This window comes from Chaetodon trifascialis, chromosome 21 (assembly GCF_039877785.1).
Source record: "Chaetodon trifascialis isolate fChaTrf1 chromosome 21, fChaTrf1.hap1, whole genome shotgun sequence".
Classification (NCBI taxonomy): Eukaryota; Metazoa; Chordata; class Actinopteri; order Chaetodontiformes; family Chaetodontidae; genus Chaetodon; species Chaetodon trifascialis.
In genome coordinates this window covers 8444821-8471421 of record NC_092076.1, presented here as the reverse complement: position 1 = coordinate 8471421, position 26601 = coordinate 8444821, and the positions used below count along the sequence as shown (strand labels likewise).

The following is a 26601-nucleotide window of genomic DNA, read 5'->3' as shown; positions in this document are numbered from 1 at the left end:
TGTGTTGAAGCGGGAGGCGCTGAGATAGAGCGGCATCCCAACTGACGAATCAGACACCAGGAAATTTGGCTTCTCACTCGCTGATTGGTCGGAGGGCGGATAACGTGGGTGACGTTTAGGTTGCTCGCGCTCGCTCCCTGGCAGGGAGTTTTTTTACGTTCATGGTTTCACGGGAGTAGTTGTAGTCTTCATGCCGGAGGGTGAAACTGTCCTGGGAAAGAAAAGCTATCGGGATTGTTTTAGGCTTTTGGAGCGGGAGTTTGGGAGAAAACTGCCTTAGGTGGTAGGAGATTTACTTGTTTTTCTCTTGGATAGTGGTCTAAAGTTGTCACCATGCCGGTTTTCCACACGAAAACGATAGAAAGTATCCTGGAGCCAGTGGCTCAGCAGATATCCCATCTGGTGATAATGCACGAAGAAGGTGAAGTTGACGGGAAAGCTATTCCAGATCTGTCGGCACCGGTGGCTGCCGTGCAGGCGGCTGTTAGCAACCTTGTTCGGGTGAGTAACAAAAATTGTGCCTGGTAAAGTCTGCCTAAACTCGGCGGGTGTTGTAGGTTACCTGTCGCTCTTTGTCCCACTCTCGAATTAACTTACGTGAACGTTGACGCACAACGAATGTAGCTAGTTCAGCCTTGTGCGTTAAAGAGCAGATAATATTAATGCATGCTGTCAAAGTTTGTGGAAGTTATTTGACACGGGGCAAAGGGCATTGACGCCCTTTTCCCCTTGAAAATATGCCCTGCCTCCGCTGTAGCTGACTGCCATATCTTGACGGAGGCACTGCCGCTGTTATGCATGAGCCAGGTACCGGAACAGACAACTGTGAATTCCCTTTTCATTTAGTCCAGGATATTGAAAAAGTAGAAAAATAGTAGCTCAGGTCGTTTTTGGATATGACTGTCAATCAAAGTATGAATGAACCTCAAGTACAGAATGTGTTATTTCAGGAACCTCAGTTCAGTTGGTGGGGCAGTTCATTGCACTGCATATCATTTACAACCAAAACTTCCAGCACAGGACAGCTGGAGAAATGATTGATCGCTGATGTGGAAGCGTAAATATTATATGTCAGCTGTCCATGCTCTGTTAATGTGATGAAATAAAATTAGGACCAGGAAGCACCATCAAGCCTCCACCAAGGCTGCATAACTGGGGCAAGTTGATAACGTGTAGTCAGTAGTGAGTACTGTAGGTTTGTCTGACTGTAAAGCCAGAAATCCTCACTTTTCTTAATGTCGTCTTAGTTTTTTTTTTTTTTTTTACATACTTGACTCACAGCATCAAAGAATCTGATTGATCAAAATGAACATAAACCAATTGCTTGTTTTACGGCCTAGAGGTCCCATAACCACAGAATTTATCCCAAACTGTTATTGGAAAAAACCTGCCAACGAACAAACAAGCAAACTGAACTAGAAATATAACATTTCCTGGTAGACGTTCAGTAGCATTAACTTTAACTCACATCTGACGCTCCATGTAAAATGCTCATACATCATCATATCTTGTTGGGGCCCATGATGTTGTTCTACCCGCACCGTGCAATTGAAACGTCTTTGGGACTATTAATCATGCATTTCCAGACAGGCTTTCGAAAACCTTACATGACGTTGACCTTTTGACCACAAGCAGCTGTGGTTTTCACGTCTATTTAGAATCAAGAAAGACCTAACCACAGCGATGTTCCTCAGAACTACATCACGACTGTCATGGCAACGAGTGAGGAAATGACCATCTTGGTTCCTCAAATTTTAGCCTTGAACACAAACCAATACATTGGAAGTTCTTAGAAAGGAAAGAAGGAGCTATGCAGGGGCTGTCAGATATTGTGGCTTGTTAAGAGAGGAAGAAGTGGAGACTAATTTTAAGACAGACTTGGTTCCTGGTGCTTCTTTCTGTCAGCCCGGTCAAGCACAGACCCCCTGGCAGTTGCTGGGTGATAAATTTGGACAATTGCTCTGGTGTCTCCTGTCAGCAAAAGATTTCTTTGTTTAGAGGGATTGCCTACCATTGGCCCACAGTTTATTTAGTAGGTTTTATGATCCATAAGCATTTCAAGCTAGTTGACTTGGTTCTACGCCTTTGTTTTTCCTCAAAGCCAACTCTCAAACTATGTCTATACCCCATTGTGTGCATAATTGTCTACACCCACAAGACTTCCTTCCCCTGAGGGGCATTATAGAGAGGTATTTAGATGGTGTGTTACTTCATGTTTATGTTTGACTTCATACATTGACAGAGAACCCTTTATCAAATCATACTGCAGTAATACCTTGGAAAACAGTTCTTGGTTACACAGTAAAACTTTTTACATGAAGCAATCGTAATACTTCCTTACCCACTGACATTTTTGGTTTTGTAATCAGATGCTAACTATAAACAGTGACATGATCTGCTTGTAAAATTGAACGGGCTTGGTAAAGAGTCATTGAAGATGTATATATTAGTCTGTTTTTCAAAGGAATTATGATGATAGGTGTGTGATGCGAAGGAAAATTAGTCAAACCACCTTCACTAATTTTAGATACATACTGCTTTCATCTAAAGTTAAAGTGTGCGCTGCCAAACCAAGTTGAAAACTTCATCAAAACATTGCAATCGTGCTGAGAGTTCCACTAATAGATATGTTCAATATCAACATTGATTTGAAAGGTATTGCTTGCAATGTTGAACCCGCGGAGGAGTAACAGCAACTCTGTCTACGAACATTTTTAGCCTCTTGTAGCTTATTTTTTGGGTTTCATTTACTGTCTGTACACTCTAGTTGTATGAATGAATGCTAATGTTGCGAGGTGTCTGCTGGTTGTGTAAATAGGCAAATGTTAGCTAATGCATGTAACATTATAAGACAGTGATATGTTGGATGTCTGTCAGCTTGTTTTAATTTTCATCTTCCCCCCCGAGTGGCTAGAGCATCAACGAATGCAGCTTTAAATATGGAACATTACATTGTTTTACATGATTGCAGCACTTGTCAGCATTTCCTCACACGTGAAATGTGCTGTGCAATCTCAACTAGCTTGGGGCGAAACGATCCAGGCTCTCTGGGTATTCAGAATTGTGATCAGATGTTTCCAACAGTGGCATGAATGAATGGATATGCCTGTAATTATTTCCAGTTGCTGTAGCAACGTAACAACATGGACAGTGTTATGATTTCATTCAAGTTAAGGATCAGATGTAATTTCTTATGGTCTCAATCCCACTAGGCCTGTGAGTCATACATTGCAAAGTTCAAATGAGAGAATAAACTGTTACTTACTTCTTTGTTAGTGATAGCAATGAATGTTTTCAAGAAACAGGACTGTTGTTTTTTCACTTATGTACCATCCATGGGTTACCATTTTGCTCATGCAAGTTTTCAGAATTTTGCTTTGTGGCATTTTCAGTGTTTGCAGCTGTTGTAAATCACTCAGTTTAAATCTGGGTTCAGACTACAGGTTTTGTGCCAGTTTATTCCTGATTTATCCCTCCTGACAATCAGAGGAGAAATCTGGTCTGCGACACTGGTCGGTACTCAGCGTGTACAGATCCAGTCTTAAACCTCCTGAACACAGATTCATCTGTGCCATCAGATCATTTCAAACATGGTTAGTATTTAGAGGTTAAAATCTGGGTGATTTTACTGCAATAGCCAATGAGACTGACAAGTCTACAAGAGATGGAGCACCTGATTGAGTTGCCAAGCAGCGGTAAACATTCTTACCCTTAAGACTAATGTTAGCGAGTGTATTACAGCAGACAGATATTAAAACTGACAGTTAAAATCTCACCTCCACTTCACCCTTGACCAAGTTTTTCCAACCATTTTTTCATCCAGACTCATTTAGCCTTCTGCTTTTGCTTGTGATGTGTGTGATGCACCATTCTTTTCAAATCTTGTAGTGTGTGCATGTTTGAGATTAGAGAGAACATCTGTGAAGTTCCTCCTCATGACGCAACCTGATTTCAAATTCGGTTAGGATTGTAACACCTGTTGTCTGAGCCCGGCTTTATTGAGTCTATTAGACAAAGTAAACATGAAAGTGGAGAGCAAATTACTGTCAAGGAAAGGATCATCCATTGGAAGGGAAAGGGAAGAGGCCGTCGACATTCTCAGGCCGGGGCTGTGTCAAAGAGAAGACATTTACCTCATTGTTACCTAGAAAACCACATGTTGTGCAGACTTCCTCTGCCCTGAATTCTTTTCAGAATATCTTGAGCCAGCAGCTCAAACACAGTTCATCAATTTGGATTTTGGATAACAAATGATTGTTCATTTCAAAGGACATATTCTGATGGCTGTGTCAGGTTACTTTACGTTACCAGTCAAAGAAACTGAAGATGAGCGCTTAGGGTGCTCTTGGATGCTTAAATCTCTCTGAGGCAATCTGGTGCACACACTGTGATAAATGTGTAGACATTTAAATTATTCATTTGAAAGGGCCTAATCTTATTATTCCAGATGCATGGAGATAAAAGTACAGCCCTTGTAACCTGACCCAGTGTTTTAAGCATAGCATGACCACAAACCATTGTGAGTCAAATATGTCCGGTCTAACAGAGACCCCTCACTAGTGCTCAGCATCTCTGACTTCAGTGTTCTCTGATTGAGACAATGAGCCAGACCTCAATTAAAGATGAATGTGAGGAATGTGAAGAATTTCCAGCCAGCAGGAATGCGTCCCTGCTTGGAGGGGGGTTGAGCTGATCTTTTGAATGAACAATTTTCCTGAAATATTGAGTTTATCATTAACAAAGCTCCCCTGAGAAAAGCTTGTGGTCACACTACTGTTCATGTCAGCGTTTTCTTTGTCTGTGATATCTCTTGGTTGGAAGTCACAAGCACAATGTGGCTAACCATAGTCAATGACGTGTGGTAAAGTGGTGCATTCAGAAGGGTATGACAGATGATGTGTTCAGGTTGTGTGCAATCACCAAGCCTTGTGCTTATTGCACAAACAGCTTGTGTAACAATAACTTAAAGCAAGAGGAATAACTTCAAACCTGCTCAGCTGTAAAGAACCAACTCCAGTGATTGCTCTGTAATGTTACGTAGCTTGGACGGTTGGGATCAGTCTAGTTTTGTCCCATAGCTCTCAAGTGTAAGTTTCAAGTTGACAATGTGTTGCTAAAAAGTGTTTGAATCACAATGAAACCATTACATCCAAAGCATTCTGAGTAAAGTTATATTTGCTGTTCACATCACAACTTAATGACGTAGAAATATATTGATTCTGAGAGTTTAGGTAATTTCCTGCAGGGGTAATCGGAAGAACAACATGATTCGCTGTGTGACTGGTCAGTGAAATGCAACAGGCCGTTTTTATTTCAGGCCGGTTGTACTTCATTATTTTTATAGCTTCTTTTTATAGGCCTTGGATGAAGAAAAGAATGCCTGTGATGTACCTAGAACAGATAAAGTTGTAAATATTAGTCTTCATGATGTGTAGAGCTGCTCCAGCGTGCAGATCAGTTCATGTCTGTACAGTTGATTTTGAATTAAAAAAAAAAGAAGCTTTTTCCATCTTTGGCAATGTTGCTGAGCTTACCAAATACCACTGTGCTTTGTGCAACAGCCCCAAAGAAATGTTAATAGTGGAAGTTGGATTCAACGGTAGTTTTTTAGCTGTGAGTTGTATGAAAAATATGACTTAAGTTTCATTCTTTCTACAGAGAACTTCAGCTAAACACTTGGAAGTGTTGTTAGTCTGCATCTTAAATTTTGAGAAAGATACAGCAGATGTAACGCAAGGACGTTTCTAAATACTATACTATGGCTAGGTCAGTATGTGATAAGCTGTTAAGCAGTCATTTCAAGCACATACTTCTTTAATCCTTTACAGATGGGAAACCAATGTGTTCATTAACTAAAGTGCTTAAAGGCACACAAAAGAATACACTTCCTATTACCTGGTACTCTTGCTTCCTGCAATTTGTCAAGGGAAATAATTTCATGCTGCTCACCATTTGATTCTGTCATCTTGGCAGCAATGCAAGGATCGCAGTCTGAAATGTTTGCTTGGTCTCCAGTGAAAAGAGCGCTTCACAGAAATGCTTTGTTGCGTTATGGGTTCGTGCTGGACCTGCGGTCTATTTTTTGTCATGGGTCAGATGAAAATTTGTCAGGCTGGAGGACACGGAGGAGTGTTGAATAGATGAGGAAATGCAGGAAGCCAAGTCAGGAAGACCCGGCAGCTGTTGGATCCACTCAGGAACAGGAGTGAGAGCCCAGTGAAGGGAATCCCCTCTCCCTTGGCAGTGACATGTTTGTGGCTGCAGACCATGACAAAGGATACAATCCAGTAGGGTTGTCACTTTTTCCAAATTAATTAAGTTTGAATGATTGAGAACAAATACTTACTTAATTGGAATATATTTGAATACAACCCATGCAGCCTGTGTTGTATTTTAGGAAATGTTTCCTGTGTTTGTTTCTAATACAAAGTGATAGTCCTGCAATGCACGGAAAGATTTGAGATCCATTAGAGAGCAACAAATAGGTTTATGAAACCTGATTTGGTGCCTGGGTGTGGTTCCTTTTCTTCCCAGTTCTCAGGAGATGCAATAAAAGTAATCTCTTGTTATCGCTGTTCTTTTAGCAATCCTTGTTCTAGTGGAAAACTGACAGCTCGTCAACGACGAGCCCTATATCGACTCAGTCTTCTTTTTAAGGAGGGATTCAAGCTGATGAGTGCCCCTCCCCAGTAACACTGCACGAGCTGCTAAGCCCCTGTAACGTGAGATAGATAGTTGTGATATATATTCTCTCTGGCTGCAGGGCCTGTTTTGCAGCCAAGCAGGCCATTTGATTTGTGACTTTCATCGCCTTGGACACCCCATGTGCAGCTACTTCCTGAACCAAATTGATAAACTGTGTTTGACACTGCTTGACAGATGGATGATGAAGGTGTTGACCTTCAGTGCAACCTCTCTGCTGACCCTCTGAGTCATTATTAGTCAAAAAGTCATTTGATATCTCAGAATGCAGCACTTGCTGGTTCTGAGACTATTGATCAAGAGTAGCTAATGGACTGCTGCGCCATCAATTTGTGTGAGTGTGTCTCATCAGATTGCAGTACAAAGTCACTTAGGGTGGGAATCGGTGTGTGACTTCTCCAGGAACTAATCCTCTGCAGAATAACGTACAGATTGCTAAGGGCAGCGGTTAAAGCGCTTGCCAGAATTTTGCCATCATAGATCTTAGCGGTCACCATGACTAACACAGCATTGTGCTAAAACTACCCGACATGTGAAAGGCAGGCTGTGTCTTGGCAGCCTTGAGGCTTTCAGAGTGGCCTTTCTTCTCCCAGCAGAGCGATGGGCTGCTGTCAACAAAGCTGGGCCTGTTCTAAAGGAGCAGCCACTTTATCGAGCTGCTTCACAACACAGGGTTTCCACACAGCGCTCTTGGGCGGTAAAAAGGAGTGTCAGTGTTTCCACTCCAGACGCAAATGGTAAATGAGACTATCAGCGTGGTACATGACAGCTTGGAAGAAGATGACACTGAATCAGTGAATGATTTTAAAAAGAAGGTGGAAGTGAACAACTGCCCTTCTTGAAAGCGGCCTGCTAGAATCTATTCAGGAAACAGGATATGCGTGTAGTGGTTCGGCTGTGGGTCTCTACTGTGTCCTACTGTGCAGTTGACAAAAAGTTTGATCATTATTAGTTCATTCAGTGTTGGTCAGACAAAACAATTTGAAGATATCATCCTGGACTTTTGGAACTACTGATGGACATTTTCACAACCTTGTAAGACACTATAGAGCAAACTGTTAATCTTTTATGCCAAAAAGCTCAACAGATGAATCAGTAGTTCAATCTCCATTTGCAGCCCTAATGTCAGGCTTGGTCAGTGTTATCATGAGAATGTGATCTAAAATTTGGACGGAGGCTCAAAATAGCAGAGGAGGCCAGGCATCGTGAGCTGCTGCTTGACAACAGCAGTTATAAACTGGGGTCACAGTTCTATTTCTGCAGCGAATTGTTTGGACCGCCGTTCGGCTGCTGACTGTTTTTGAACTTCAGACAGCAGGAAGTGGCTCCACAGGGAGGAGGAAAGAGAAGACAGCGGTGGCTTGTTGGATACAGTACCGAGAGCCTCTGCCTGGTGTCAGACACTCCTGCATTAAGGAGAATATGACTCAGTGCTCGTTAAACGCAGTGTGCTCTCAGATTTTGGCCTCCACATTTTTGGCTTATTGTGTAGTCAGTCTTCTCTTGTTTATTCAGTTAAGGTCATGTCTAAACTTGACTTGATCTCATATAAATCTTAGTATTGTGTTAACAATTCTGCTCTCAGATTACTCAAGCAAGTCGTTTCAGTCAGAACTGCAGGTCAGTATCTTGGGAAATGTGTCCTCCAAGGTCGCAGTGCTTTTATTTTGTGGCTCCAAGTAGATATTTTCATAATGTTTATGTATTTATTTAGCAAATCATGTTGTGTATAAGATGTCAAAAATATGACATTATCACAAGCTGCCGAAGTCCAAAAAATTACATATTTTGCCTGGCCATCAAATGAATCCTTGCATGAAACAGGCCATAACCAGCAAATGTTTACTAGGACTCGATTTTTTAACTGGTTACCAAAATTGTTATCTTTTGATTTTCCTGTTGATCAGCAGTTCAGTTAATCAAATGACTCTTTTAGCTGAATTCAAGTACATTTTTGTAATTTTAATATCAGGTTACTGCAGATTTCTGGTGTTTTTGCTCCTGTGTGAATTGATGTACAATCATTAATCATCAGTCAAAGCAATATGATGTAGCTTTGCATTTGATGAGAGGCTGTAGAGTGGCATTACTTTCTTAGAGGAGTCTGCTATGTTCTGTTGCGTTGGCAAGGTTTGTAAGGTCTTTGTGTTACTTCCTCCCCCATCACTTATGTTCAGTACCCTGTCAGTGTCCTATATCCCATTTCTGTTGCCCTGCTGCCCTTTACTTGAACGGGACAGAACAGCTTTAGTTGTTGCTGTTGGCTTTTGTTCAGAGCCACTCATTGGTGGAATGTCAGGGTGGTATATGTACGCTGCCACTTCACTCTGAGATGGACGGCCCCTGCTTAGCTCCAGTTTTAGTTTGGCGCAACCTTTGGCCCTAATTTATAACCCCTTCATTACTCAGAGTCCCTCTCAGAGTCCCTCTGGTCCAGTGAAAAGAGAGTGTGGAGATGGATGTCTGCTCTGCTCCATTACAGCCTCCACGTCAACCACCTGGAATGGCTCTGCTTTTGCCCGAAGTCGGACACGTTGACAAGCTCTCTGGGAGTGCTCACCACAGCATCAAGACTACCCACTACTACGACTGCCCAGATCTCCAAAATAAAAGCAGAATCTAGCTTTTACTCTGTAGTTTCCACAGTAGGGCTGACCAAAATGTAATAATATAAAATTTACAATGATTTAAATGACTCAAACCTTTTTGAAAAATGACTTCATCAGTTCTAAAAATAGTTTTTCAGCAGTCCATTTCTACCTTGCATAGTTAATGATCTGTTAACCAGTCACTGAGCAACTTTGGACAGCCAAGTTCTGCACAGTTAAACATGTTATATATTGCTAAATTATGTGTGTGACAGTGAGGTCATCCCCTATGTAGTGATGTTTGTTATAGCAATAATGTAAAATGTAAAAGAAAAGGTTTAACATCTCCCTGTCGGCCTACGGTGCAGCTCATTTAACCCAGTCAGCGTGAGCCGTGTCCCGGTACGAACGCGTGTGTTCTCTCACCCGTGGCAGCTCGACGTGGGTGAGTTGTGTCTCCCTACAGAGCTGAGGTCACGATGGGGGAGGTGAGTCATTTTGGCATTTGAGGCAGAGGAGGCGTTCAGCTGCTTTACACATTATAACTGTGCTCAGGCCTGGCATCCCCCCAGCAGCTGCCTCATCAAAATAATGGTTCGCTGGACAAGTAGCAGACATCATTCTGGAAAACTGCACGATTGAAGACAAAACTCCCTTAGGGGGTAAAGTTGTGGTAACAGAGTTGTTACTCACGCATATAACATGCAATTGATGTATAAAATGCACGCTCAAGTTGCATGAAAGCTTGGGAATTGAAAGTTCCTGAGGCAGCACAACTGTGCCGTGTCCTCTGCAACTTAGTGTGAAAACTTCAAGTGTTGAGTGATACAAAATCCTCATGACTGATGAACTAGTCATCAGGGCTGAGGCTGGGGCGGGAAGGGTGTTTCCTCTCTCCGGTGGAGACTGTTTGACCACCCCCTGTGCAGCCTTTTCCACTTTCTAAATATGATCAAACTAGCTCGGCATCGGTAAAGGAACAACATGTAGTATCTTCCAATAAAAAATATTAGAAGATAATGGATGAAGTAGGAGGTCCAGAACTCAACTGAAACCATTAATTTCTCTATTACTACAACACAGAGTGCATTATCACGTCCATACCATGGCCTCTTATCAAAGGAAAAAGGAGAAGCTTGTTTAAAAGTTTATTTTTGTCTAATAAGCCCAAGATTAAATCAGAATCAGGAGATCAAGTGTGAAACATCACTGCTCTTCTTCTGTACTTACTGCACTTTAGCCCTGTGCACTGATATAGAATGGTGGTTATACTGAACGTCTGAACTATATTTGAGACTGCTCAACCAACCACAAACTACTGTAGTTTGTCCTGTAGTGATACTGTACAGTAATTGTCAACAGCTTTCATCAGAATGGTCAGCAGGTAATGCTCTGATGAGACAAAATGTCAGTGTGTTAATCATTAATAAAAGCCTGATTTAACCAAATGTGTTTATAGTCAACAGTCCCAGTAAAATATAACATTAGTGCTGTGAACTGAAATTGGCATTGACATAGCGTGTCTTGGTTGCACATTAAGCCAAAAAAGGGTAAAGGTACTCCAAGAATAATTGGACAACGCTTTGTTTCTGGGTTGTCACAATCTTCATCTGGATTACCGCAAATACAATGAATGACAAGTAGGTGTAGTCAGTTTGAAACTTACTGGTTAAGTCAAATTGAGCACCTGCTGTGGAGGAGAGGTCAACAGTATGTCCCCTATGTTATTTATTCAAGGCTTGTTGTGCAGGGTGCTATGATTATAAAACGCACAGCTCAGAAACATTAAAATGGAAAAAAAGGGGAAAAAAAGGCATCTGGAAAGTATTAAAATGGATTAGGGCCTCAGTTGCGCATGCTGCTCTAAATGGCGTATCGTGCCTTTGATACGTTAAACCAGCTCCCCATTTCCTTTAAATGTCTTTTTCAATGAAATCATAGTTGATGGATTTTTACTCATAAAGAATCTGTGTTTTCCAGGTGGGGAAGGAGACTGTACAAACTACAGAGGACCAGATCATGAAAAGGGACATGCCACCAGCTTTTATCAAGTAAGCACTGAAGGATCTGTGCAGACCTCAGTTTCATACAGTGACAAACCTCTCAGATGTATTCAGATAAACTGCTCCTCTCTCTACAGTATGTGGAACCCACTAGCCTCTCTTTGGCTCTCTTTCTCTCTTTATCTGTTGCAGTAATGGCCGGTTGTGCCCAGGCAAAGGTCAGACATGGCATTTTAAGTGCCTCGGAATCTTGCCCTGGTGTAACATAAATACTTTTTTTGCACACTGAGAAGTTCCTTTACCCTAAAGGACAAGGGCCACAAACTCATACATGTCCTCATACATCAGCCACTTGCTGCTGCTTCTGCTGCTTTCGGTTTATGTTGAAACATAAAACACACAGAAAAACAGTTGTTATATTGATGTGGAACAGGAGAGATGTATATATTTACATTTTGTTTTCCTGGCTCACTCCATATCAGCTAAATCATTAACTTGTGCCCAGCTGCTGTCAGCTCATATCACAGTCTTTCACCGATCCTTATAACGTGAGAGACTACGGTCGGGGGAGGGAGAGGCGAGACCTGGGAGCCCCCCAAGGTCAGGGATGAAACGCATTGGCAGGCACAGGTCACCGAGCTCAACACATTTGGCGCCTCGAAGTCACATCGTCACCCTGTCGTCATCCATCAGCACATGTGCTGGAATGCGTCTCCCTCACTAAATATAGTGTCTGTCGGGGCCCGGTTAATGCATGGCTGTTTCTCGCTAGTGCACGCTGAAGGACACTGCTGGCTGGTTCTGCAAAGAGACACACACACACACACACACACACACACACACACACACACACACACACACACACACACACACACACACACACACACACACACACACACACACACACGTCAACCTTGATGTCATGCACATACATTAGCCTTTATCTGCAGGGGACTTGCTCATTCAGAAGAATGGAAACTGAGCTCCTCTTTTTTGGCCCCTTTGCAACGCCTAAAACTGACAATAACGAGCCCATGTCACCAGAGCAACATTTGGAAAGCATCCGTGGGAATGAGAACATGTGGCGATCCTTGGCTTGTTGCCTGTTTCTATGTGCAATAAGGCTGTTGTGATACTATGCAGGTGGCATGTATGACAGTGAATCAGAGGACTGAGCCTGCAGTTTTTGCTGCTCTGTAGTTCACTGAGTGCATCACACCCAGGAAGCAACTATCAATCATTTACATTTCTGTGGAAATGAGTTAAATTGGCCTGGAGCCAGCCAGAGTGGAGCTGATGTCCAAATCCAAAGCCAAAACCGAGGCTTTTTTATAGAAACTCATGCTGCAGATGTGCATTAAGGTCACAGTTAAGTGAGTTTTATGCATAAAGCCAAATTCAGAAATATACCTCAGAGGGCTTTGCAAACTGTACAACATGATACTCTCTATCCTTAATCCCTCAACCACTAAAACAGTAAAAATTGTCCTTCATTATTAGCCAGCCTCCTTCCTCTATATCCCACTCATTCAAGAATTCCCTAAAAAAAAAAAAATGAATAGCCTTTTTGGCAAAAAATCTTACCTTGAGGTTGTCCCAGTAGATTTCTTCTGGAGCTTTCAGCTCACAAAATGCAACTGAAAGCCAACTTCTATTTCCATTCTTTATTTCCTAAGCCTCTCTTCAGTACAACACCACATACAGTTTACTCTGTGAAAACACTGTGACCTTTCCTCAATAGAAACCTTGCAATATAAAAAGCTATGAAAATGTTTCTACATAATTTGCTTACTAAAGAACAAAGTTTGATGAAGTTATATAATAATTAGTGTCTTGGTGCATGATGTGCTGTAGCTTGTTTTGAACAGGATTAGTGTACACACAAGCTTCTAATCGCGCACACACATTTTGTGGCACAGGAAGGAAATGGCTGACAATAGCATTAGGATGAGTAAGATTACAGTGAGCACGTGATGTTTGACCTCACTGTAAATGGTGTGAAATTTTGCAAACACATTTTTCAGTTCACACCTCTTTTTAGCTGAAATATAGTCATTTTTGTAATGTCTTGGTTAAAGTCAAAGCTAATCTGGTTAAGTTATTTCAATCCCTAAATTCCTATATAAATAAATGAATGAAGAACCATGGGTTTAGGCTTTTTTTAAGTATTTGCCTTATAAAGAGGAAATGAAAGTCATGCTTAGACAGCAGCTACTGGATGTTATGGCTAGCTGTATCCCAAAGCTTCCATCTGTTTTTGCTGTAGGCAATTTGCTGTTTCCATGCGCAATGTCCATCTGGCTTCTTCAGGGCTTCGTATCATCAGCATGATTTGTTTTTAAGGATTTAAAAAAAAAAAAAAAAAAATCCTCAAATCAGTCATCTTCTGCTTTCCACAGAGTGGAGAACGCGTGCACAAAGCTGGTGCAGGCTGCCTCCATGCTGAAAGCCGATCCATACTCTGTTCCTGCTCGAGATTACCTCATCGATGGCTCCCGGGGCATCCTCTCTGGGACCTCTGACCTCCTCCTGACCTTTGATGAGGCCGAGGTACACAGTCTGTCATACTTTAATTTATTTGAAAAATCTGTTAACCTGCAGGAGTTTGCTGAACAAGGTGGTCAGAATGCAGATTTTGTTACAGGAGAGAAATATTGATCAGGTGACATTGATATTTATCTTCAGATTTAGAGGTTTAGTGTATTCTTGCACACCTCCTCCATCTAGCGATTTCCTATATTTTGCAGCATGTGGTCGCAGCCCCAGCTTCAGAAACGTGAATTTAATACTGGTTTATTGAGACGCTTGATAATGGAGGAATTGATTTCTCTGCTTTTTGTGCACTGGACTTCTTAAGCATTGATGCAAAATGCTCTTATATGCGCTTCTTTATTTTTTCACCCGGACTGGCCTATTATTAACAGATGATGTTGGAGATTACTGTGAGTGTGCCAGCATTACATCACTTCCCCTGCACTTGGCTGGTTATATGGTTACAAACATAAAATGAAAACAGAAAGCAGAATTTGTGATAAGCTGATGACTGCAGCGCAACCAGATACAAAAATGGCAAGGCAGGAATTACGACGCCTGCATGAAAGTCAGCTGCACCAGCAGGGAGCCAAGTATGTGCTTAACAGGGCTGCCAGAGTGAAATACAGAGCCTCAGCATTGAATATTTTTTATGTTTATTCTGCATATGTGATCCTAATTTCAACTGAAATGTTGTTATTATTCTGAAATAATAATAATAACCTCAAAATCCTGTTGGTCAGGCTGTAAAAAATACTGTTTATCTGTATTTGTACTATCATGACTGACTTAAACTAAACACTACTAGGCAACAGAAGGAGAGAAATGGACATAATTAATACCTTGTAACTGAGTTAAAGATTGTACCACACTTTTCACTGAGCTGAAGCCAAACTGAAGGTGTCTTTTTAAAGGAAACTTGAGCGTGGCAGAGCCCCGCTGTCACTGCTGGTATAAGGACAGTATTCATCACTGCTTTCGCCTTGGGCACTGTCATGCTTATAAAGAAGACAAAGAAGTAGATAAATATACCACACATATCTGTGGACCTCTCCATATTTCTTCTTCTCTTCCTAAATCTTAACCCAGGCAGGAGTATCATCTATCAGGCCCATCTTTCTTTTCCTCTCAGGGACATAGAGTAGAATAAAAAATGTTGCACATCAGCTATCTGGAAGCAGACATCAGGCATCCCAGCACTGTCTGCAGCAGTCAGCAGGACTCAGCAGGAGTCATCGGTCAGCGGTGCCATCATGTTTTCCAATGCAGCTCAGGCAGCACTCTGTATAGCGGAGTGGTGACTCCAGCAGTCCACATAAAGCTGGAGTGAGGCAGGACAAAGAGGCTGGAATGTCAGTAGGCAGCATTATCAGAGTGTAATTAGAGAGAATGTGAATGGGAAGAGGGGGGCTGTGTTTGCATAATCACTTCTCTCTGGGAAAGCGACATTGTTTTTCAGTTCGCTTTTGTTCTTTTACCTTGTCATTACCACAGGTCCGCAAAATAATCCGGGTGTGCAAAGGCATCCTGGAGTACCTGACTGTGGCAGAAGTGGTGGAGTCTATGGAGGACTTGATCACATACACAAAGAACCTGGGACCAGGTCAGTGTTGATACAGTAGTGGCAAGGTCTCAGAGATCTTACATTTGTGTAAAAAGCTGTATTCAAAGTTTCACTTCAGTAAACACAGGTTGAAAGTTGCATTCATGAATTGTAAAGTAATGTAAAGCGTAAAAATTAACGTAAACCTCTCTGAAGAAGTGCTCCTGTCACATTGTTGAATTATTTCCAGTATGCATCGATAATCCCTCCAATATCCAATTTCAGGGGGTTTTATGTTTTCCGATTAGTTGACGGATTACATGCTCCTCCACATGATGATTAAATGCTCTAATGCTCCTTAGAGAATACCCAGAATTGTCATCAGGCTAAAACAAGTCCATGAAAGGTTTACTTCACTAGAGTCATCATATTTCATGATCTTTTCTCAAGATGAATATATAATCTTAAACCCAGCTGTGTGTGTTTTACCAGAGGAAGTACAGCATTTCCCTTGGAAATGTCTTAAATTGAGATACTCATGTGCCATTACCTTAAAATTGCGCTTAAAGGATGTTATTTGAGCAAATGTAGTTAGTTTCTTTCCACCTCTGGTTTGTTGTCTGTGTCCAGGGATGACAAAGATGGCAAAGATGATAGATGAGCGACAGCAGGAGCTGACGCACCAGGAGCACCGTGTGATGTTGGTCAACTCCATGAACACAGTCAAAGAGCTGCTGCCCATCCTCATCTCAGGTAACCACACGCTGTAAATACACTGGCCCTCACAATGTATTTTAGCTTAGCATTTTTGAGTTGAACTATTGTGTTGTTTAATGTGAGTTCTGTTTTGCATTTCAGGTATAAAAATCTTCGTGACAACCAAGACATCTGGCAGCCAGGGTGTAGAGGAGGCCTTGAAGAACCGAAACTTCACCTTTGAGAAGATGAGTGCCGAGATCAATGAGATCATCAGAGTGCTGCAGCTTACATCCTGGGACGAAGATGCATGGGCCAACAAGGTACGTACGAAAAGGCACATGTCTGCGGTCGTCAAAATCACATGCACACACTGTTTTAAGAAATATACACGAGGAAGAGACTGCTTTGCTCTTTGTGTGTTTGCTCTGTTTCTGTGCAGTCTTTGTGGGTCACAGCTGGAAACCGTGTCTGTATGAGCAAAAAATTGAATTTTGACAGCTACCCACTGTGCTCTCACACACTCCCAGAATGCCTTTGGCAGGAGGCTGCAAACTGGAGCGATTAAGTGATGTTATTCCCATTTGGTGTATTTTATTTTAGTGTCTTCACAAGGCATGCAATTTGTTTCATCAGGATGACCTTATTTCAGTGCTTTTGCTGTTTTTCAAGCTTACATACAGTCAGTAATTAAAGTAGGAATGCTTTAACTCTCTCTGTCTCTTTGTGGATGGTTAATCTTGTGGGTTCTGTTAGGTTTTATCTGCTCTGCACGTTCTCCTTCTTTCCTGTCCCCACACTCTCCACAAGGCTCTTTCCTGTGCCACTTTTTCTTTTGTCGACACTTTGTCTTGTTGCTCTCAGTTGGTATGTCCAGTTCAATATTTGTATTTATGTCGTTCTTCCTTTCTTTTTACCATTTCTTTCTCCCTTCACCCCCTGTAGAAGGTAAGCCTTGCCTCTCTCGCCCCTTGGTTGTGCAGCAGCATGTCTGACGGATGTGTGTGCTGTCTGCTTTGTGGTGCCATTGTGTGCTCATCAGTAGCGAGGCAGTCGCGAGGTTAAACTGTCGACTGTTAATAGAGTAAATTAGCAGTTTGGATATTTTTGTACTGCTAATGGAATGGTGTTTATTGAACAAGTGTTGAACAGGTTGAATTGCTGAAATGTTGACTCGTGGTTTTATTTTTCCTCTTTTTGGATTTCTTTTTCATTATAACATGACATTGTATCAACATCTGTGTGTCCTCCTCCTATGTCAGTTAAACCTCACTATATGCATGTCCTCAACCTGTCTGATTATTGATTGACCTGACTCGTGCTGTATTGATTTGGTGTCTTTAATGAGAATTCTCTCAGCAGTCACCTCTTAACCATGATGATTAGGTCTTTCCTGATCTGCACTTGCATTTAACAGCCATAGAAGAAGGGCACATAGAAAAGCTGACATGGATTTTGTTGTATCAATGGCTAATTGTTAGTTTTCACCCAACAGATGTGGCCTAGTGTGCTCCCAAATCTTATTTCCATGAACACTAAACATGTCCTCTAACTTCACAACATCCCTCTTACTAATGCCATGAACCACATTTTGTCTAATTTTGACCAATACCATGTTGCGTTTGATTATAGGCTGTGATGAATGTGTGTTTGCATTTGATATGAGTGCAAAGATCCCATATCTGTCAGTCTTTGACTTCACTTCACTGCCTTTTTCACTCACATACACAGGTGGTTGCTAACAGAACAGCAGCTGCACAAGTGTGAACAGTAAACTAATACACCCACACAGCTCTGGTAACATCACTTCTCACCTTTTTACTTTCGTTTTTTCTCCCTCCCTTGTTCAGCTCCACACTCCCAGTTGCACAAACAAACACACTTGTTGTTCCCTTTCGTTTTGACAAAAGGATTGTTGTGTAGGCTCAGACATATTTTGTGATGAATATTTTTGAAAGGAACAGCAGAGGTTTGTTCTTATTCATCTTAGTGTAGTCTTGCTGAACTCTGTGATGAAGATTCAAGCTGCATTATGAAGAATAGCCACTTGTGGTTTTCTTCTGTTATCTAACCATGAAAAACAAGCTCATTTAACCGCTCATTCATCCGCTCTGGTCTCCTGCTTTGGTCCATGTCCTACAGGACTCCGCTTTGTTTTGCAGACTCCGGCAATGAGTGGACTCATTGTCGAGTCAGCTGCTGTTGGACCGATTGTTGTATTTCCATCCACTCCGATCGAGATACAATGGAGAGTCGTTTGGCTTTTGTAACATGACACACTCATGATTGATGGTGTAAAATAATGACGGAAACAGCATGCACTACGTGGTTGTGCCTGACAGATGTTAGCGATGCTGCACACAAACTTTGCTGTATGTTTCTTTTACTGGAATAACTAAACAGCGGGGTTTGATCATAACAATGACGAGAGCTTGGAGCTTTTCTTGACCGTGTTAGGAACTGGTACACTCCAAGTTCAGTTTTAATGAGTCATGACCAAATTTCCAAGTAGGAATATAAGTATATGACAACACGTTAACCTCATTCGCACAGAATATACTAATTACAGGAATACAAAATCCAGTGTCTCTAACAATCATGTCATGATTCGTAAAGAGAACATGTACAAATGGAATGACAACATGAGCATTGATTGACCCCTTTATCTTTGGATTGCATTGATTCCCTTTGCAGTTATTCATTCATTCTGTCTTTCAAACATAAAGGACACAGAGGCCATGAAGAGGGCTCTGGGACTCATCGACTCAAAGATGGCCCAGGCTAAGAACTGGCTTAGGGATCCAAATGCTCAACCAGGTAATAAACATCCATGTCCTCGATCTTAAACTGTTCATGCTGCCATTAATCACCTCCTCAGACCCACAATCTAGTTGTAACTGCGTGTCTGACTTTATGTTCTGTTTCTAGGGGATGCAGGTGAGCAGGCCATCCGCCAGATCCTTGATGAAGCTGGGAAAGTTGGTGAACTGTGTGCTGGGAAGGAGCGCAGAGATATCCTGGGCACAGCCAAGACGCTGGGCCAGATGACCGACCAGGTGTCTGAGATGAGGGCCAGGTACACTATACACCATAAAACATATTGTTTTGCGTATGTGTGTCACATCTACAATATAGCAAGACAATTCCTCTCCATAGATTCCACAATCACATTTGCATTGGATATATTTATCGATAAATGCTTCTTTAAGCAGTATTCATCCTTTAATGGTCGGCAGTGTAAGGCAGTAAGCACCTTAGAGGGGATTACATTGTGTAAGAGTGGAAGTGATATTCTTCTGATATGAAATCTGATTGTCACCAGGGACCCTGAGTCATGCTAGATTCAAAGCAGCTGTCTGGTATTAATCTATAATCTGCTTTAACCCCTGGTTGAGTTACTCCTCTGAAAACTGAGAGATGCTTCTGAGCCTTGTTTGGAAATAGAGATACTCAGTTTGGAAATATTATTCTCAAACAGAAGGACCATAAGGCTTTGAGTAAACAAACAAAGAAGTGTGCATGTGTGGCCTTTAAAGGCACAGCGATGCTGCAGTTTATGGTATCCATGTGTTTTCCTTCTGTCCGCCTCAGAGGTCAGGGCGCGTCCCCAGCCGCCATGCAGAAGGCACAGCAGGTTTCTCAGGGGCTTGACGTGCTAACTGGCAAGGTGGAAAATGCTGCTCGCAAGCTGGAGGCCATGACTAACTCCAAGCAGGCCATCGCCAAAAGGATTGATGCTGCACAGGCGAGTCATTAACCCTGTATGCCTTACAAAACATGGAGTCCAGCCTATAAATGCAATTATATGATGGTGTTTTGTGCATTTCCTGCCCCTGCAGAACTGGCTGGCTGACCCTAACGGTGGCCCAGAGGGAGAAGAGAACATCAAGGCCCTGCTCACTGAGGCTAAAAAGATTGCAGACATGTGTGAGGACCCCAAAGAAAGAGATGACATCTTGCGCTCTATTGGAGAGATCGCTGCCATGACCGCCAAGCTGTCTGATCTCAGAAGACAGTACGTTACTGACTGGTGGAAATATTGCATCATTTAAGGCTGGGCTTGTTTTTTTTTCTAGTCTGAGCCCAGCATTAACTTTCCCCTCTTCCTAACCCCACTGGTGTAAATCAAATCAAATCCCATCTGTGTGCCACTGTTGCTGGGAAGTATTGGTGTTTGTTTTTGCATGCGCAGGGAAATTTGAGTCAGTCTGTGAGCGTTCAGTAATGGTTATCAACTTGGCCTTGAAATCAGTGAGGTATTTTATCTCTTCCGTTCTCCCCATAACAGCTCTCATCCAAAGATCTTGTCAAAACTTGCACAGAGTACAGGGAGTATAGGTCTCATGCTGCAGTTCGACTGGAACCGTTATCATTCCACCTTGCACAAGCAGACTGGAGTAATAATGGTTTTTGTTGTGCAGCTGGAATTGTTTAAAAAAAAAAAAGGACAAAACAAAAAAAAGTCAGATGAACTACTCCAGATTTAGACTAAACTGACGTGGCCACAGTCAAACTGATTGATAGCTGTTTGTTCTCTAACTGCAGTTGGCCATTTACAGGCTTCATTTCAGTCATATTTGTGTGATAGAACACCACCACAGACCTTTTTTTTTTTTTTCTATTTTCACTTCCTTTTAGGGGTAAAGGTGACACTCCTGAGGCCAGAGCTTTGGCTAAACAGATTGCAACAGCCCTGCAGAACCTGCAGTCCAAGACCAACAAAGCTGTGGCAAACAGCAGGCCTGCAAAGGCAGCCGTGCACTTGGAGGGAAAGATTGAGCAGGCACAGCGCTGGATTGACAATCCCACCATCGATGACAGCGGCGTGGGTGAGTCTGACTCCCTTCCTCCCCAACTTCCTCGTCTCTCTATCTTTCTCTCACACTCTTTCACATTCTTTCCACTGCTCCTGTGGCTAAATCGCAGACCAGACACTTTGTGTACATGTGGCGTTCTACTGTACTTGACATTCCACAACGCTCACCCGGCACTGTAATTTGTTTTTGGTTTTGGCTTGTCTCCTCTCAAACCTGGACATCGTCTTACATGTTTACAATAGCCCAGTAAGTTGGCTGCTCTAAGAATGGTGATGGTTCTTGCAACATAATGGAGGCAATGCTTACTTCAAAGAAACAACATGAAATGATACAGTAGAAGCCATAGGTTTCTTTCCCTTCCAGTGTTGATACGAGCACCCAATAAAACTAGCCAGCATTTTATGGTCTGCTGTTTGCATGCAGTTCAACACTGGCATTAACAAAGCTCATTTTACAGTGAAGTAGTGCTAAAACAAGTACAGTTTTCAGATTAGTATTTTATTGAAGTCATGTGCAAATTCTCTTATTTCTCATTTATATCATCATAAATTGGTTATCTTTAGGTTTTTAGCTAGAGGGTGTACAAAACAAGCAATTTGAAAATGTCACAGTTGGATTTGTTATGGACATTTTTTACAAGGTTTTTGACTATTGATCAAAAAAGTAATATGGCATGATAAGAATTTTAAAAACTCATATTAAAGTAGTTTTGAAGTGATAGAAAAAAAAGTTTTATGTCCTGATTTCCCAAAAAAATCCAGAAGCAGAGAATGACTTGTCACTTTAGTTCCCAAGTTTGTTAGTGTCGATGCACCCAGAGGTAATAACATAATGTTAATTAGCAATTAAGTGAATCTTTGTGTATTTATTTGTCTCTGTCTTTGTGTGTTTAGGCCAGGCAGCCATCCGCGGCCTGGTGGCAGAGGGCCGCAGGCTGGCCAATGCTCTGCCGGGCCCCTACAGGCAGGAGATGCTGGGTAAATGTGAGCAGGTGGAGCAGCTCATGGCCCAGCTGGCCGACCTGGCTGCCCGCGGTGAAGGGGACTCCCCTCAGGCACGTGCTGTGGCTCAGCAGCTCCAGGAGGCTTTGAAAGTAAGGCTGCTCACACTCATTCTCATTCAGACCTGCAGCTTCACTGAGATACATCAGGATTCATACACAGAGACAGTGAAACACCGCCCTCTGCTGGTTAAAAATGGGGAAGAAATGCAAAGCACAGTAACAAAATGTCATTTGTCAATGATAAAAATTGGCAAAACTGAAGGAAATGAAATTATAAGATTTTGAGAAATAATAGAAACCTCAAATCTATTCAATCAGATCAACTTTAGGGTTTCTGAGCTTTCAGATGAGTTGAAAGATAACAAGCTACAGGCTGAGAAACTTCTCTAAAGTTCTTAAAATATATCTGAAACAAATGTTTCATGGTTCCTTAAAAGAGTACTTTTTCTAGAAGCCATACTTTGTGTTTATGTTGTCCAAACTGAATGTAAGCTCTGAATCTGAAAGATAAGTAGGAACAGCAGCTGTCATATTAAATATAATGTAAGTAAAACCTTGAAACTGCACTTTCTTACAGTACTTGCTTTCCATCCCATTTGTTCTCCAGCATATATATACTCAGTGTTGCTATCAGTTTAGTTTTGAAGCAGTTGCTAATCAGTCAATCCATCAATTTTCATTTTTTAATCAACAACATTACCAAGGCTTATTTGGACAAACCAGTTCTGATGTTTGATCTGTAATCCCAGTGAGCCACCCTGAGTGTACTCACTGGCTGTAACATGTCCTCCTCCCAGGACCTGAAAGGGAAGATGCAGGAGGCGATGACTCAGGAGGTGTCAGACATCTTCAGTGACACAACCACACCCATCAAGTTACTGGCAGTGGCTGCAACCGCCCCCCTGGACGCCCCCAACAGAGATGAGGTCAGTGGTACAGTCACCCTGCTCCTCACTGTGATCTCACTGCAGCCAGCCTCCTCCAGGGGTGTAGTATTTATTGGCAAGGTGTATTATTCCTAACAAGCCTTTTGGATAATTGTTTTATTTGATTGTGTGTAGGTCTTTGACGAAAGGGCTGCCAACTTCGAGAACCACGCCAATAAGCTTGGCACCACAGCAGAGAAGGCTGCTGCTGTCGGCACTGCCAACAAGAGTACAGTGGAGGGAATCCAGGCTGCCGTCAAGTCAACAAGAGACTTAACACCACAAGTATGCCACGGTTTAGTGTTTATATCTGTTTCCGTTTGTGTCTGCCCTCCACTCTGCTTCACCACTCACAGAACCTAAGTGTTTCTCGCTTCTTGAGCCAAGTCTGTAGCAGTTGACATTGGGCTGACAATTAATAGCTCGGAATGTTTTTTTAGGTGGTATCTGCAGCTCGTATTCTGCTGAGAAACCCTGGGAACCAAGCTGCGTATGAACATTTTGAAACCATGAAGAATCAGTGGATTGACAATGTGGAGAAAATGACAGGTGACGTGCAGTAAATCCCCAGATCGCAGCCGTTTTGTACCTCATAGTGTCATTTCCTATTTTAACATGTTATGGATGTTTAGGTTTGGTGGACGAGGCCATCGATACCAAATCTCTGCTGGATGCCTCAGAGGAGGCCATCAAGAAGGACCTGGATAAGTGCCGTGTGGCCATGGCCAACCACCAGCCTCAGATGCTGGTCGCCGGCGCTACCAGCATCGCCCGCAGAGCCAACCGTATTCTCCTGGTGGCGAAGCGAGAGGTGGAGAACTCTGAGGATCCGAAATTCAGGGAGGTGGTGAAGGCTGCATCTGACGAACTGAGCCAGACAATTTCTCCTATGGTGATGGATGCGAAGGCGGTGGCCGGAAATATCCAAGATCCAAGTAAGCTGTTGTTGTGAATGGGTTTTAGGATTGTGTTTTATACGTATGCGGAGCCTTCTGACCAGTGATGAATGTCTTTTTTTTGTGATTACCAGGTCTTCAGAAGGGCTTTTTGGACTCAGGTTACAAAATTCTTGGTGCTGTGGCAAAGGTCAGGGAGGCATTCCAGCCCCAGGAGCCAGACTTCCCACCACCTCCTCCTGAACTGGATCAACTTAATGTAAGTCCTCAAATAAGCACAACTTGCTTAATGATCTGCTTTGATTTAGTATCCAAACCATAATTACTTGAATGTATCCTCATAGCTTAACGATGAGGCAGCACCACCCAAACCTCCACTTCCTGAGGGTGAGGTTCCTCCCCCCAGGCCTCCACCACCAGAGGAGAAAGATGAGGAGTTCCCTGAACAGAAGGCTGGTGATATGGTCAATGAGCCCATGATGGTGGCTGCTAGGCAGCTTCACGATGAAGCCCGCAAATGGTCCAGCAAAGTAAGCGAACACTGACAACAGATTAAATGACCTTTACTTTGAAATCAAATACTTTCAGATTGATTATGTTCCTGTCGTACCTTGTAGGGAAATGACATCATTGGTGCTGCCAAGCGAATGGCCTTGCTCATGGCTGAGATGTCACGTCTGGTGCGTGGAGGCAGCGGAAACAAGCGCGCCCTCATCCAGTGCGCCAAGGACATCGCTAAGGCTTCCGATGAAGTCACGCGGCTGGCCAAGGAGGTGGCCAAGCAGTGTACTGACAAGCGTATCCGGACCAACCTGCTCCAGGTCAGTTCAGTCTTCGTCATCACGAGGTTTTGCAGTGGCTTTTTCGCTGTGCAAAGACTCTGTTTAATTGTTTTGGTATCAAATGTTTCAAGCTCACCTGGCTTTCTGACTTTCAGGTGTGCGAGCGTATTCCCACCATCAGCACTCAGCTCAAAATCCTGTCCACAGTCAAGGCCACCATGTTGGGTCGTACCAACATCAGTGAAGAGGAGTCAGAGCAGGTGAGCAGAGTGTTTATTATGAGCATGTCTGATCACATGATTCCCATTATTTTCTTAAAATAGCCTTTGGAAAACATAATTCCATTCTCTCTTATTTCCGCATTTCTTTTCATTTTTCATCCAACAGGCTACTGAGATGTTAGTCCATAATGCTCAGAACCTGATGCAGTCCGTGAAGGAGACCGTCAGGGAGGCCGAGGCAGCTTCCATTAAGATCCGAACAGATGCAGGCTTCACTCTCCACTGGGTCAGAAAGACCCCGTGGTACCAGTAAGAGAAGGGCTGCTGTGCCTCTACTTCATACTGGTTCTATCCAGCCATCCAGGAGGACATTGAATGGACAGATATGTAGCCTTTATCAGAGCTATAATATCAGTGCCCTTCACCACAATATGGGCAAAGTTTCTCTATTAGTCCCATGTCCTGTCTGTAACAGTTGCTGTTCTGGTGGAGTGTAAACAATGGGACTATCAGTGCGAGTTATGGGTTAGATTCTTACTGGGAATTTTTCTTTTTCTAAAAGTGTGTAAAAATTGTTTTAAAGCTTATTTTGACAAATCCCAGAAAATATATATATATGTGTATGTTTTGATTAGAGGTTGGATTTCATATAATGCAAGGTTATTTTTGGCCTCTTCTAGACACAAACCTTAAGTTAAATTTAAAAAACCGAAATTTTCTGGAGACATTTTTATATCTTTGTACTGATAATTTTATCGTCACTATCATTCATTCGCCTTTGCTTGGATAAGCACGTGAACATGAGTTGTTACGAGTACAGTATAGACCTACGCTCAGCACACGCAAACATGTATTCAGCGGTATTATGCCTGTTTACACTATTCTATATTATCACAAGTGAAAGAGAAACACTGTTATTTTACATACTGTAATGCAATTGTAGCAATCTTTATTTTCTTACGAGTTCTGCCAAAGAAGTTCTGCCATGATCTCTGAAAATACACTTTTTCCTTTGGTCCGTCATACACATTTTAAGTATCAAGGGCTCGTGTTTTAGACAAGCTAATTTAAAAAAAATAAAAAATAGTGACTAAAACTTCTACCAGCAGCAGGTAAAGATGAAAACTGCTAGCTTGCATTCGACTCTTTCTGTGTTTCATGTGTTGCGTTGAGATTACATGTATGAAACCAGCTGGCGCGACAGTATGAGGCCTAACAGCCCAAAAATTATTACTCTGATTTTCACTCAAGCTAGCAAAGCTTCGTCCTCCTCAGAGAGGTTCGTCTCGACTGCTGTCTTTTTTTTTTTTTGGTTTGTTTTTTGCTTTTCAAAACACTGCACACAGTTGTACGTCTCATGTCGTCTTGTGCACAATCATTTTTCGTGATATATGAATTGCACACTTCAACTAGGTAGTCAAGGGAATGACCAGAGTTTAGAGATGAAGCACAGTGTCATCTGCAGCTGGTGAAATCTTCATTTTACACTAAACATAACTGGCCACAGTTTGTGGCAACTGTAGTTGATATGTTGACATGTCTGAAGACCGTTGGTGTGAATGTGTCTTTTTAAGTATCTAATACCAACTGATGTGCCTTGCGAAAGAAACTTTATTTGCAATTGATACAGTTTTCAATTCTAGATGTTTTGTATCATTTGTACAAGGTAAAATTATGTTGATTTGTTCAAAACACTTGTTGTACATGTTTCGTCTTTAAAGCTACATCCGCTTTGTAACTTTAACTTCAAGTCAGATTATGCTCTATGCAAACCCTGAAGAAGTCTGTTTAAGAAGATATCAAAATTATGCAACTTAGTTGGGTTTAAATAGGCCTGAACAAGATTTTGCTGAGGCATTGCTCACAATTTTGTAATAAAGCATTTTATAGCA

At 42.2% G+C, this 26601-nt stretch overlaps 1 protein-coding gene across 1 annotated transcript; it reads left to right on the top strand.

The window, feature by feature from the left end:
• Nucleotides 1–171: 171 nt before the first annotated feature.
• LOC139349743 (vinculin) lies at nt 172–26601 on the top strand. The gene is made up of 21 exons (XM_070990721.1): nt 172–501; nt 11271–11341; nt 13693–13843; nt 15320–15428; nt 15999–16121; nt 16227–16387; nt 18791–18881; nt 18993–19140; nt 19656–19809; nt 19904–20079; nt 20703–20893; nt 21775–21974; nt 22682–22810; nt 22946–23095; nt 23251–23359; nt 23443–23745; nt 23841–23965; nt 24051–24236; nt 24324–24527; nt 24644–24748; nt 24876–26601. The coding sequence occupies exons 1-21, from the start codon at nt 334–336 to the stop codon at nt 25020–25022; spliced, it is 3201 nt and encodes a 1066-aa protein (XP_070846822.1). The 5' UTR covers nt 172–333; the 3' UTR covers nt 25023–26601.

Coding starts and splice junctions, on each gene's coding strand:
- LOC139349743 (XM_070990721.1), top strand. CDS start 334: ATGCCGGTTTTCCACACGAAAACGATAGAAAGTATCCTGGAGCCAGTG. Junction 19,810..19,903: donor AAAGGATTGATGCTGCACAG/GCGAGTCATTAA, acceptor CTGCCCCTGCAG/AACTGGCTGGCTGACCCTAA. Junction 23,746..23,840: donor CGGAAATATCCAAGATCCAA/GTAAGCTGTTGT, acceptor TGTGATTACCAG/GTCTTCAGAAGGGCTTTTTG.